At 31.9% G+C, this 13,971-nt stretch overlaps 2 protein-coding genes across 3 annotated transcripts in view; one reads left to right on the top strand and one right to left on the bottom strand.

The window, feature by feature from the left end:
* The window catches only part of LOC119070328 (protein phosphatase 1H), a 3,858-nt gene extending 3,342 nt beyond the window's left edge, over positions 1–516 (top strand). Inside the window, exon 2 of the mRNA XM_037174597.1 lies at positions 394–516. Within this exon, the coding sequence (XP_037030492.1) occupies positions 394–454 (61 nt within the window). The 3' untranslated portion in view covers positions 455–516. The remainder of the gene's footprint in view (positions 1–393) is intronic.
* Positions 1–13,971, bottom strand: part of LOC119070329 — a 26,316-nt gene extending 12,345 nt beyond the window's left edge. The window contains exons 1-4 of one of the 2 annotated variants that reach the window (XM_037174599.1): positions 13,758–13,917; positions 13,440–13,531; positions 4,913–5,537; positions 425–537 (exon numbers count right to left, since the gene is read on the bottom strand). In XM_037174599.1, the coding sequence (XP_037030494.1) occupies positions 425–537; positions 4,913–5,518 (719 nt within the window). In that variant the 5' untranslated portion in view covers positions 5,519–5,537; positions 13,440–13,531; positions 13,758–13,917. Of the gene's footprint in view, positions 1–424; positions 538–4,912; positions 5,538–13,439 lie in introns of both variants that reach the window. The other variant, XM_037174598.1, reaches the window with a different exon arrangement.

Raw genomic sequence — 13,971 nt, 5'->3', positions numbered from 1 at the left:
CGCTTGGGAAAAATATGCACATCCTGCAGGACAGAAAAATTTGTTTCACATTTTGTGTTGAACTGTCGATATTAATGTAAAAAAATTGGACAATCAGGCAAATATTTTTCGATTTTTTGGTACGTGAAGAATGAAATTAAGGTTCAATATTTATTTCAGTTGATTTACAACAGTATTTTAAGTGTTCTGAGTGTATCGCGCACTCAACAAGAACCCGAAACATTTCCCTGTCCGACTTGGATAATTTGGATTGTTTAAATAATTCCAAGTCTACGAAACATTGCACCAAGGTCCAGTCAATCTGACAAATTAAATGCTTCAGTATTACAAATACAAAAACACTTATTCTTGTAACGGTGATTTAATCTAAATTAATTTATGTTTTTTGAATAGAAGAAATTTAAAAAAAAAATGTTTTACTCACCTCGAACAAAGTCGCATAGCAGAATTGTAAACGGATAGAACGCTGATTATCAAATGCATCGACAGCGTCAATATTAATCCAGAACTTGCTGCTATTGCTCCATGTGAATTTTCCTTTAAATTTAATTGAAAGAATTTTTTTTTGTTAGAAATATTTTTAATTTTCTTTTCACACATTTTATGTGAATTTTGAATTGTAAAACATTTTCAACCGTTTATTTATCTAGCGGATGTATTTATCTTACTATAGTGTATTGAAATTAACAATATGAAGAATAAATAAATTAAGAAAAAATGGAATTGGACGATGTTGTTTTCTGTTTTTGAACGATATTGAAGGATAGTACATTTATACAAACACCGCGGGAGCGCTAGGGTAAGTCTTACGTCTTTGTTGTAGTTGAAATTCCACTGACAGCAAACAAATTTAAAAATGAAACGTCTAAAAGTACTGAAAGAGCTGCCTTCGATCTCAATGACAATCTGTAATTCAACGCTTGAGGCTTCAATTTTTGACAGGGTGTTAAAGATAGACTCTTATTAGTAACATAAACGTTGACTCTTCATACGACACAATATGACAATACCATGAATGTCTCTAGGCTCATAAGAGAGAGAATGGAATGCACTTAATTAGGTCAAAAAAGTGCTTGAATGGCCGGTTTACACAATATCTCAACGTGCACAATGTTAAAAATGCGTCTAAAAAAACAAACTTTGTTGTTAAAAAGCCACCTTATTTTGACAAATTTGCCACTGATTTTTTTTGTGATGGAGTTGCCGGCCGCGCTTGTTTTTAAGCAATATCGTCACCACACAAAAACGGAAATTTTCAACTTTATTTGTTGATGTTGTGACTATTCGGACACATTTTTATTAGATCGCATTTTGTAAAAGTCGACATTAAATGTAGAACTATTCAAAAAGGTATTTGTTACATAAAAAATTCACCTGCTACTCTGCGAAAAATTGATTTCGAATTTTGGCTATTTTCATGCTGTGTGCCAATTTCTCCGACACCGTTTTATTACCCTAATTTTCCCAGTTGGTTTGCTAGATAGGGTATTGGTCGAGGGGTGACGCACTAAGGATTAAATGGATTTAAATCCATTTAATCCCATGTATTTCTTGGATTAAATGTATTAAATGGATTAAATTTGAAGAAGTGCGTGACCCCTCGGTATTGGTCTAAGTAAATAAATATCCAAATCTTATCTTAAATGTGTGTGATAACCATCATTTGCTATCGATAACATTCGCAAATCTCTGACTAATGTGGTCTTATTATAGCGAATAGCATATTGAAAGTAATGAGGTAAAAGATTTTAAGTCAATCTCTTGAAATTACATAGAACAAATTAAGTAATAGATTCGATAGATATCCTTGCCGTCTGTAAGATGGTAACTTTCAGAACACTTATGTTATGAGATTAATATAGATTTTTTAGAATTTCTAGAATTAAGCTTATCAAAAACCTAATTCGTCGAATGTATTCGATTGAATTCACTCTTTTGACCATATTGATATGCGCAATAAAAATCATAAACAGTATTTTACTCAGTATGTTATTTCAACGTTCTTTTACCATTAGATCTGTTTTTCTACTATAATGGTGAACGTATGGTGTCAACAATAAATGATTGTGCATAATGCTACACGACGTTACAACAGCGCAACCTTAATAATAAATTTAATAACCACTCGTTAAGTTCACACTTATGGTTGAATTTTTGTATGAAAGAATGTCAAAATGGTCAATGCCAAATCTAGCATAATGACGTCGGACAAAAAAAAGCCACAACAAAAAACCAATTAATTTCGTACAAGCTTAAATGTTTCAGGTTTCAGGTATAAGTTAATTTTGTCTAGCATCGACGAAGAGAAAAAAAAATAATTCACTTTTTATGATAGAAAGTTATTAATGTACCTCAATATATATAAAATGAAGAGGAATTATTATAAAGTAATTCTTTCGTTTTTTATCGCATTGCTTGTACCTTTATTAAATGGTTGTTTTTGTTTGAATTCATTTAACCATTGAATGATGATATTAAAGTCACAACATATACACAAATACAATGTTTGTTGTTTACCACACTCTGCAAGCAGTTAGCTAAATGATGATGCCATTAAAGATGAGTCGGTTTTTTTCTCTCTTGTCTTGTATTTACTTTTCAAACATTCATGCATATTATATAGCTTTTCTGATTCCTTTATATTGTTGTCTACGCTCAAATTACACAAAATCGATCGTGACATTTTGTATACAAATAAATTTTCTTATAAACAAAATTGTGCAATTCGACGAATTGAAAGTATAATTTCTGTATACAATTCGATTTCTATATCTTCAGATCTATAAAATTGATCTTTCTAAAATCGTCTTCGATTTCTAATCTTGCTTAGAGCAAAGAAAATTACACGGTCGTTCAGTTCACCTCCTGCATGTAAATAAAATATAAATGCGATAACAGATTATGTTTCCATTCCATTTCCCCCTCCAGCGAGGGGGTAACAAGTATTATTGATTTTTTTGATTATTTTTTATTTTTTTAACAGAATCAAAGTTGGACTCATAAATACCGGAAAAATCAACAAAATTAGAGAAAAGAATCACTATAATAGTCGATTACCAATAAAATTTAAAACTTTTCACAAGAAATTAACTTCGTCACATCGGTTTATATTAAAAAGACATTTCATGTCCAACAGGTGTGTATTGTATATGCTTACGGTTTTCTTTTTAAAATTTTGGTCAGTTTTTTTTAAATTGCAATTAGAGACATAAGAAAACGAGATACACATCACAAAATCATTTTAATTAATTGGATTTGGTCTATAGTATTTAATACATGCGTTTCCGGCCATTTACTGGAGTATAATCGTTGAACAATTAGTTCATTTTTAGATTTTACGATCTTATTGTTGGGAGTGTGTATGTGGATAACATGGTCTTTTTTGGAGAATTGATTTCCAAAATTTGCTGAGATTTTCCAAAATTTGCTAAAATTTGTCAAAAAAGTTTCTTGTGAATTTCGGAAAGTCTTAGTAAATTTAGCAAATTTTCCAAAAATACGCACTGGAAATTGTAGTTTTCACACATGAAATAGTAATGTAACGAAATATGGCATCGGGTAAAAAACATGCTCGTTTACATAAGAGCTTATTCAAGCAACTTAAACAAGAAAAGGGAGTTGACATCGAAGAGGTCGGGGAAGATGTGTCAGATGAAAATGTCCAGCAACGGACAAAAGACGAGACTGTGAATTTAATGGAGTCGATCAAAGCCCAATTCACAGAGCTTGATAACTATCTGTCACGGGCTGGACACTCTATGAATAGCAGCATTTAAAAAATGAGGAATATAGCGTGAATAGTGTCAGGCCCGTGCTATTCGTACATCAGACGTATCCAGCTTTTAAATCGGAGAAAAATCTGTAAACGAATGCAAACGACGTCATGTGAGGACTCTCGGTGAGTTCACAAGCAACAACGTTTCTGAAAAGAAGAAGGATAGGGAGCCCAAGCGAAAATGTCTTTACAAGGAGTACTTGGTCAGACTAGAAGCATTTTGTTTAATCATTACTTCCAAAAAAGAGATCAAAAGTTTTGCTGATCGAATGCGTCGAGCAGAAGAGATCGAAGCAGAGACGTCCGATACCGATGAGTAGAATAAACAATTGTTTTTCATATTTCAATCTGTAACCAAGATCTCAGAATTATATCTGTTCAGGAAACAACTGCTTTTGCAATAAATGTGGACATTTTGAGAGCGCCAAGTGAAAATTAGGCGAGTTTTTCATTATTGGTTTGTGGGCTTCCGTTTAGGGTTCGGACTTTTCAAGCTCTGAACATTTTTCGGGCGGGAATTTTTAATAATCGCGGGCAACGAATATCATGGGAAATTCTGAAGTTCGGGTCGGACATTGGGCTGTGGGCAAAACAATTAGTTATGTCCACTCACCTCCAATTACCTCCACCAATTTTTTGAGATCTCTTCAATATGCATGCATGAACTAACATCTACATATTTAGATCGCAAAACAAGCGTGTAAAACTTGCCAAACAAGGGGCCATAATTTCTTTACTAATCAACACAGAAATTCATTTTAACCACAACACAATTCTGTTTCGGTAACAATTTCTGTTATTATGAAACGGTGTTGTTATAAAATAATTGTTTCCGACTTAATTTTTGAAAATTGTCAAAAATGGTGATTGTTTAAAGACCTTAACAACTTTACGGAACAAGAATCGTGTGTATTACCTTGAACATGTAGAAATAGATTATTAAAACCAATGAAACAATAAAAACTTCAAATGTCTTCGCTGCGTGAATTTCTCACGACATTGACTTTTTTTGGTTCATCGAAATATAAATGGAACAGTGATGATGATTTGGTGCATTTTTATACGAATTAAAGAACAAATCGTTTCAATGACATCATCTTCGTCTTTCTCAATTTTAAATGTTTTTGAGCAACTCACCAAGTTTAAATCTCGTACCAATCCAATTCCGGTTAATGCTATAGCCAACGTACTGGAAGCGACACAAATCAAACTGACAGCTAAAAATCCCGTCTGTGCCTTTCTCACATTAATGACTCCCAATGCTCCAGCAATGGCTGCAATACCACCAGCCCATATGCCAGAGCCGGTCTGTGATAATGTGGCACCTCGTGCCAAAACTAAACCGCCCAAAGTGGTCAACGCAATGCTCAGTAACAGCTGAACAATAGCTAACCAAATCGTAATTGGTAAATGGGACTTGGTCGGACCAGTAATCAATGTAACGGATGACGATGCACTTGCATTGTTTATATTTGGATTTTGACTAACTATCGTTTCAGTTGAAAAAACTTCTTTGTCTTTTTTGGGATTGGTAACCAGATCTGGTATATTGTACAAATGTTGCGCATCTCCGTCCGGCATTTGTACGGTCGATGATGTATTTAGAGGTTTGGCTGCAGCCGGTTGATTTTTGCTACTTTCATGCGTTGCATTGTTGTTGATGATGGTTTCGACACTTAAGTTCGTCGAGTCAGAGTCTGGTGTTGGTGATATTGATGGTGTTTTATTGTCTTGACGTTCCATTTTTCAATAACATTATTATCTGGAAGCATAAAAAATTGTTAAATTGTGATTGAAGATCTGGTGAACATGAGTGTTTCAAAAGCAAAACGAGGCAATTGTATAAAAAGTGGCAAGAATTTTTGGCTCCTTCGAGAAGAAGGCTCAGAAGATTGGAGATTGGGAAACTTAAACCAAGATCTCATATACGCTCAAGTGATGCTTAAGGGATCAGGATTGGTTCTAAATTCAGATACTGTATTGAACACGTCTTCACTTGTGCATATCCTACGGTGTGAACTCCTGGCGTAGCAAACTTTGAACTAACAACATCTGGTTTATGAATCGAGTTTAAAACAAGAAATGATTACCGACGTTGGTAAAAGTTAGGTAGTCACTGCAGACTTTGGTTTGCATTTTAATGATTTGGAAATGATTACCGAACTGTATGGACATCGGTAATTCCCTAGTTCAAACACAATAGTAAGAAAGTGTAGGAAAGTAAGAAACTGCTGTCACTTCAGTCCAGTATATTTCTTGTTCTAAAACCCCTTTAACGTTTCTCAAACGGTCAGGTGTATCGCAACAAAATCCTTAAATCTGTTACTTCGTCTGTGTTCAGTACAGCACAAAATCTTTTACTTTATTCGCTTTAACCAACTCTATTTGGCAGAATAGCACTTTAACATATATTTCACTATATGAGGCCATAAATACTGAAGGTCATTGCTTATTTTTGTAATTGATGCCGATAACAAATGATTACTCGTTTCTGAAAGGTGATCAAATTCACTGCATAACATTTACTTTTGCAACCGATAGTCGCCGAAGAAATGTTCAATGAAAACGCAAAATTCAGAAAAGTAGCAAGTCTTGACGGTCTGACTTCATTAAATTTTGCCAATATTCAGGAAACATATTTTCCAAATTAATTTTCTTAAAAACAAAAATCTTTAAAATTTGCGTTGTTCATTGAATTCTGCAGATGATTGAAAGTGAACTTCCTCATAATTTATTATGCAAATGATGTGAAACATTATTAATGAAAGTAATTCAAATCGCGATGCGGAAAAAACATATATTCACCTACTCGTTATTAATTTCACACAATTTACATAATTCTACGTTCGTTCAATGTATAAAAATGTGTATTATAACAGCGCTTATTGCATTGACTCGATTTTATAAGAAAACCCATTCAATTACATTTAAAAACAACAAAGTAAATAGAATTCTTCTCTACCTGAAACTTAATATGAGATTACGAGACCGTTTTTATTATATAGTGTACTTATGTTGGATTAATAATTTTATATATATTGGACGTTGTAATGAACAATTTGTCGATTTTAAAGTGCAAAATTCTTTGCTAAAACCAAAATATGTTGCGCATGAATATAATACGAATTATATTGCTCAGACAAATTTAAGGTATAATATAATGTATGGTTAACATTTTATGAAACATTAAAAAGTTTAAATTTCTTAAATTGAAATAAAATATTATGGAGCACCACACCACCATATCAAAGACATTAACCTACTCTTTGAAAGTTTTTTTTTGTTGTTTTTTCGTATAAAAAATTTAATAATTTACAATTCCATCAGAAGGTCATAAAATTAAGATTTGTTTCAATTTTAACGTAAATCTCTTGTAATGCATGTTATGTGTGTTCAGATACCCAAAGTACCTATAACTAATTATTTTTCAATATTTTTGATTGGATTTATTTACCTATTTTGAATAAATAGAAGGAAAAAAAACGTAACAAAATGTTGATCATTCTGTGCATAGATAAACTAACAATTCAATGTAAATTTATTGCAAAAATTCTACAATGAAACAGTTGGAGGCGACAGCTATAAAATACCCGTGAAGGAATTTCTCACGAAAGTAATATTTTGTATTAGGTAATATTGTTGGATGGAAGCTTGGAAAATCTATGTTTTTTGTAGGTAAATCTGCAAATACTAGACAGTGCACACTGTCTACTAGACAGGTACAGATTATCATTTTTTGAAAGGATTTTTGCCGTTAATAAAGGTCGTAAAATTGAAAACGGTTTAGTGATCATTGTTATCTTTTTCGATTTATAAGCATCATTTTATGCAAAAAAAACCCTTTCAAATAATGATTGGCCTTGGATCACCTTAATAGTATTTTACATGACTAAAAGATGAAAAGTAGAGCTTTCGTGTGAATTTTGTTGATCCGAGGCGAAGCCGAGGTCAATGAACACACGAACACGAGGCTTTTCATTTTTATCCCGAGTTATGTAATGGATTTTACATGCTGAGGGCGTCAAAAGACGTGCTTCAAACATGAAAAATACGGTTTTCGACGCATGTAAAAGAGTTAATTAAACCTGTTACGGACGGCTATCATCTGTTATATATAATGACTGCAATAATAAATGACAAGCCATTCATCAAGACTGAGGATTTTGACTAATGAGGTCGTACAGTAGAAAAAATGTTTAAAAAAATGAAGTAAAAAATTGGAAATCAAACGCTTGAAACGCCACCAAATGAAGTAATAGATCTGATTGCAAAACTTGCCATCTATGAAAGGTTAAACACGAAAGGAATCAAGACAATCGATGGTGTTTTCTAGTAGCGAAATAAATAGTGACGAACAAGTGTTGAAGTGACGAACAAGTGCTGAAAAGACATGACTTTGGATGAAAAGATGTAAATGACATGGTTGTTAGTCGGTATACCGTTACACAATCTGTGAAAATAAAGCTAAAAACAGATCAAGTTCAGGTGTTTACGGTGTCAGAGACATGTTATGTAACGGAATGCCATTGATACACCAACTAAATACAATTCTGTTATTTACAGTGGATATAACCTCTAAAAATCGAAATCTTCAAAAGATAGCAACCAAAACATTGCTATTTAAGCTGAAGGTGGATGCCTTCACTGAAATTTCATTAACTTGAGAGATACTAATGCCTAACAAATTATAGGGTTCAACTCCCAAATACGAACACCTATACTGTAATACGAGACCTCTATTGTATTTTATACTGTACTTTCGAACTAAAAAAGGCAATATAGGTATTACAGTAGGTGCTCGTATGTGGCAGTTTTACGGTAAAACTTTAACCAATATTCAAAATATGGCAACCAAAGAAAGTTTAAGACAAAACTGTTACTCTATTCACAATTGGATTGACATAAGTACGTAGAATTCGGTGATCCATTTTTGTATCAGGTACAATTGCTTCACGAAAACCACAAAACCCTTCAATTATCCAAGCGGAATAGACACGAAAATTAAGAAACATAAAATTAAATATCAAGTTGATCTGAATTTGAACTCATAAATTATTGTTTACATTTTAATGTGTTAATTGGTTTAATGGTAAGTGGTGTGTATGTAACCCATACGCGCGCGGCAAAGAACTCCCATTATTTTCTGTTGCAACATAATATTTGATTTCGATTGAGTAAAAATCTACAGTTAATGAACCAAACAGCGTGTCTATTATTATTTCATAGTTAATGAGTATTTCTTTATGAATTACACATTTTTTTTTATTTTTCGGCTATGAAATAATATTTTATTAGTTATAATTATCTACCAATTGATGCAGGGATTATCGTAAGTTTTTTCAGACAAAATTTTGTTTTTGGACTTCATCATTGAACATCTCAGTCATTTAAGTCATTTTTTTAGCTAATACGAATGTGATTTGATTGTGAAACTGTTAGAATTGTACCAATTTTAGCGGTACTCATATTTAACCTGATTTATATGTCGAGGGTTTTGATAGGTGAAGAATTAACTGGTATGAATTTAATTTAAGTGCCTCAATGTAGACATCGAACTATCGCTCAATATTCTTAAGCATCTGTTATTGACAACTACGTCAATAATTATGAAAGATGATCTGAAACTATTTTACTCTTAAAACAAATCGCATAGTAATGCTAAGGAAGTAAAAGATTTGGTATCAAACGTAAATATAGGTCGATTCTTTAAACAATGAACACATATACATACTCTACTGCTCGTCTATATGGCAAAATGTATATGTCATGCCGCTTCGATTGCCGTTTTAAAAAAATGTTAACTTGCACATTTTCAACATTTCTAATGATTTGTCCTTCACATTTTCACACAATTAATAAACGAAATTAAATTTGCGCAAAGTTCAGACAGAACAGACGGTCGTCAAAATTCATTTTACATTTTACTTTAGTCGAATCATAAAATTGGAAACAAATTCGTGTCAATTGTGTGACAAAATTAATTTGATAAGAAATGGAGTATTTTATGTAGTAATTGTTTTTTGGGAAAACGTTTTCCCGCTTTTTCCACAATTTCTAGGAAAAAATTCTTGTGTCAATTTTGAGGAAAAGTGGAAAAATTGGAAATTGTTTTCCCAAAAATAGTCGCTTGATTTTAACAGTGTTTTTTTTACAGTGAACGACATCTCAAATGTCTCACTGTCAAATTTTTCTGAGAATTTTATTGTGTCATTGCAAATTCACAATGACATTCTCTGAAAAAAATGACAGTGAGACATTTGAGATGTCGTTCACTGTAAATAGTTTTTATTATCATTTCAATTAAAGTGCCGAATACAGTGTACTTGACTGTAGGGAACAACTTTTTACTCAGAATGTTTTCAAAGTGCGATGGACTGTTAAAAGTCGAAATTTTATATCACTTTCATGAAAGTTTATCCAAAGATTTCTGACTCTAGTTATTTAAACACCTTCGAACGAGCTTCTTTTTCGATGGACATAAAGTTGAACCCTTTCGATTTCGACTTGTGTTAAACTGAAAATTACCAAAGTGAAAAATTTAACGATAAAATTAAAAATAATAAATTTGAACAAAATTATTTATGCTTGGCTGCAGTGAAATGAAGACTGACATTATATAGCAAAAAGAACGTAAAAGTAAACATTTGCCCTGGAAATAATGCTATTCAAAATTATACTGAACAAAATTTACCGACCGTAATTGTTACAGAAAAGAATAATCGTAGGCAACAAAAAATGGGTAATTATAGAGGTGTAGATTACCACTAATTTGAATTTGCAATTCTTCATATATAAATAATAAAGAATTAGAGAAAGAAACGCTGATCAAATGAGGCTAAGCGTTTTTAGGGCTAGGCACCAATACGTAATGATTGTGCAAAAATTTGACTTACATACACTTACATGTGCTAAGTCTTTGCTAGAGCTCTTGATTTTGTGGCAAATCATAAATTCAATACAAACAGATTGTGAAAAAAGTAAACTCACGAAAGTTAAAATATTTTTGATGACATTATTAAAAGCTAAAATAACCAAACGAACTCGCCATGAAACAGGGCCTACACTTTTCATGTACGACGGTTTCTTAGGAACTGTAGACAATTGTCAGGAATCGCTTCAATAATTCATCAATTCTCGACTCGAACGGTATTATCTCAGATAACACAATCACATTAAATGTACATTTTTATGCACTTTTTATGTGCAAAAGCACATAAATGTAAATTTTTGGGGAAAATTGTTAGCTGGGTTTTCTATGGAGAAATTAGGGTAAGCGTACCAATCCTCGGACAGGTCCCAATGCTCGGACCCTTTGACATTAAAAGTAAATTAATTAACTTCTAGCTCGAAAATATTGTGGATGACTATCCTTCAGTTTCACCATCGATTGATCGTAAGATTTCACTAGGATTACTGCGAAGTTTTAATCATTGAAACAGTGGCACCACGTAATTTTCTACCTAAAAAATAGTTTGTGAGGTGATCAAAACACTTATTTTTTCTAGTTGAAAATTAATTATTTTGCACAGGGCTATTGTTTTTGAGATTAATTAACGTTCAATTAAATGTTATTTTCACTTAAACACGATTATAAACAATTATTTCTATGGTTTTTCGGGTGTCCGGTTGATACAAACAGGATGTTTGGTTTTGATTCAGTAGTCGGAGTCGGACTATATGGAAAACTGACAAATTTAACGTATGTCATGGTAAATACACCGAAAATGATACCAAAATTGTGTGACTCAAAAATGCTTTGTCAATTATAATTGATATGGTTTTATCTAATCAATTTAGTGTTTTCACTTCATTTTTAGTGTTTTTCAATGATTAACAACTGTTTTTTTCTTATTTTATTAAGAAAAATCGGGAAATTGTTTAATTCAACTAGCGTCCGAGCATTGAAAAAGAGGTGTCCGGGCATTGGAAAAAAGTGTCCGACTATTGATTTTCATGTTCGGCCAAATAAAAGTGTTAATTAAATATAATTCGGAAATAAATAGTTTAATTAGTGTAAATAAAACGAATCTTAATTAAATTTGTGTCTTGAGGAAAATACAAAATATAACCAAAACAATAGCTTTTAATTTTGTAATACTTAAACAAAGTGAATCGTCCGCCCACTCAACTTATAATTGTCGCGTTATTCGTCTACAAGTGAAAACCGAAATCTACCGAGACGTTATCCAATCAAAAACACATTTATAAGCACAAATAATCGTACAACTTTCCGTCTTTCGGTAATAGTACATAACTTATCAATGGGACAAATGGTGAAAATGACACTTCTTGTGTGAAATTTGCCGATAGAGGCGTAGTCGAGGTCAGTAAAAAACGTAATTGGCCATTTTTACTATTCGTCTTATTCCTAAGTAAGGCATTTTGCTCAAAAACTTATGGTAAAGATTGGTATCCGTGAAGCAAAGTTAACTTTACCACACGTTTTTTGAAGGAATCGCCAGCAACTATACGACGCAGGCAGTTGATTTTTTTTTATTTTGTTTAAATTGCATTTAAAAAAAGGTTAATTATCCAACCGAAGATAATGGAAATTTCAATAATGTACACAGCCATTACAAACGAATGCACACAAGATCATTTTCCCCGCGCGAATAATGTTAAAGGTGTGAAGCAGCCGATTCGCAAACATAAAATCTTTTTCATATTAAAAGTCATAGATCAAACTCTCGCCTCGTAACCTATATATAAAGTTTTCGACTTAATATTGGCATTTGAATTGAACGTTTTTTTTTTGTTTGTTTCGTATAAAATTATAATGTATTTGCACTGCAATTTTCATTCATGTGCAATGTTTTGATATGAGCACACATCCTCAGGAAATGAAATTGAAACTAAGTTTCTAGTTTTGCGTTTCTGGATGATGTGATTGTATATCTCGTATATATAAAGTTCATTACTCAAAATATTGATTGGGTAACGGAAACCGAATTTCAAAAAGAAAATGACAAATTGAATTATATTCGAAACAATCCAAGCGTAGGTCGTTAATTTGGAATAGAACAAGACAGCGAAAAAAAAAAAAAATTTATACTTTTACTGATGAGGAAAGCCTACATGATAAGGTTTTATGTTTATTGGTACAGAAAGAGAGAAATAAATATATTTTACAAAATGAAAAGAAATAAATAAATAAATAGAATTCGTTATAATGACTCTTATAACCAATAAGGCAAATTCCAAGTAAAAGAAGAAAAAAAAATCTTGTAAAATATGTGTGTCAAAACGAATAAAAAAAATAAGAAACCAACAGTTAGTAACGCTTAATAGTTTATATATATAAAAATCGTACGTATGGCTATACATTACACCCAACTTGTGCATATAAATGACTGCAATTTAAAAATAGAAATTATTTGTATTTATACTCTACAGACACATAAGGTAATTGGTAAGTTTTTCTTCTATATCTGCAGCCAGTTCGAGTCTTTTAAGTACAATACCAGTTGAATAAAAGTACATTATAAATACACAAGACCGTATACAACATATTTTCTTAAAAGACATTATTAGTTATTTATACCGAGTGTATGTACTTGATACACTTTGAATTAACATTTTTAAAATGTCCATACGATCGACATGCAAACACGGGCTTCTAGTGCTCTAATGCTAAAAATGAAATGGTAAAATTATAGCTACTCACCTTCAATTGTTATAATTATCCATTTAAATGAGTCTCACAAGCAGGTCTTTCAATAAAATTAGCACAATATCGTTTACAATCACTTAACACACCTAAAAAATTTCACGATTTTTTTTTTGTAATTCATTAAACTTATTCTTTAAAGGAGTCGTGTTTTACTTATATCGACCAAAATGCTTTACCTAAGAAATTAATAAAAATTTAAACGGATTTTTTTTTCGGCCTAAAATTTTAAGCACACAGAACAAGATTGAAACAATGCTAATTGATGCTATTGATGGTAAATATACACAAAAAGAAACAAAACAAAAAACTTACTTTTCGTGTTACGTAAAAAATATTTTTATTTTTTATTTTGAATCAAAAATATAAACCGCTGTCTAGTCGTAAATCTAAACAATTTTTTTTTTTAAATCTTTAACGGTATATACAAAACACCATCGACTCAACCGAACCTTTTAAATGCGCATTCGCAACTAATCTTTGAATTGGAAAAACATATCAACATGAGCTGCTCGATTCATTCAACAGC

Source organism: Bradysia coprophila, assembly GCF_014529535.1.
Source record: "Bradysia coprophila strain Holo2 chromosome X unlocalized genomic scaffold, BU_Bcop_v1 contig_79, whole genome shotgun sequence".
Classification (NCBI taxonomy): Eukaryota; Metazoa; Arthropoda; class Insecta; order Diptera; family Sciaridae; genus Bradysia; species Bradysia coprophila.
Note: the sequence above shows the minus strand (reverse complement) of the source record. Positions and strands in the feature narration are given on the sequence as shown.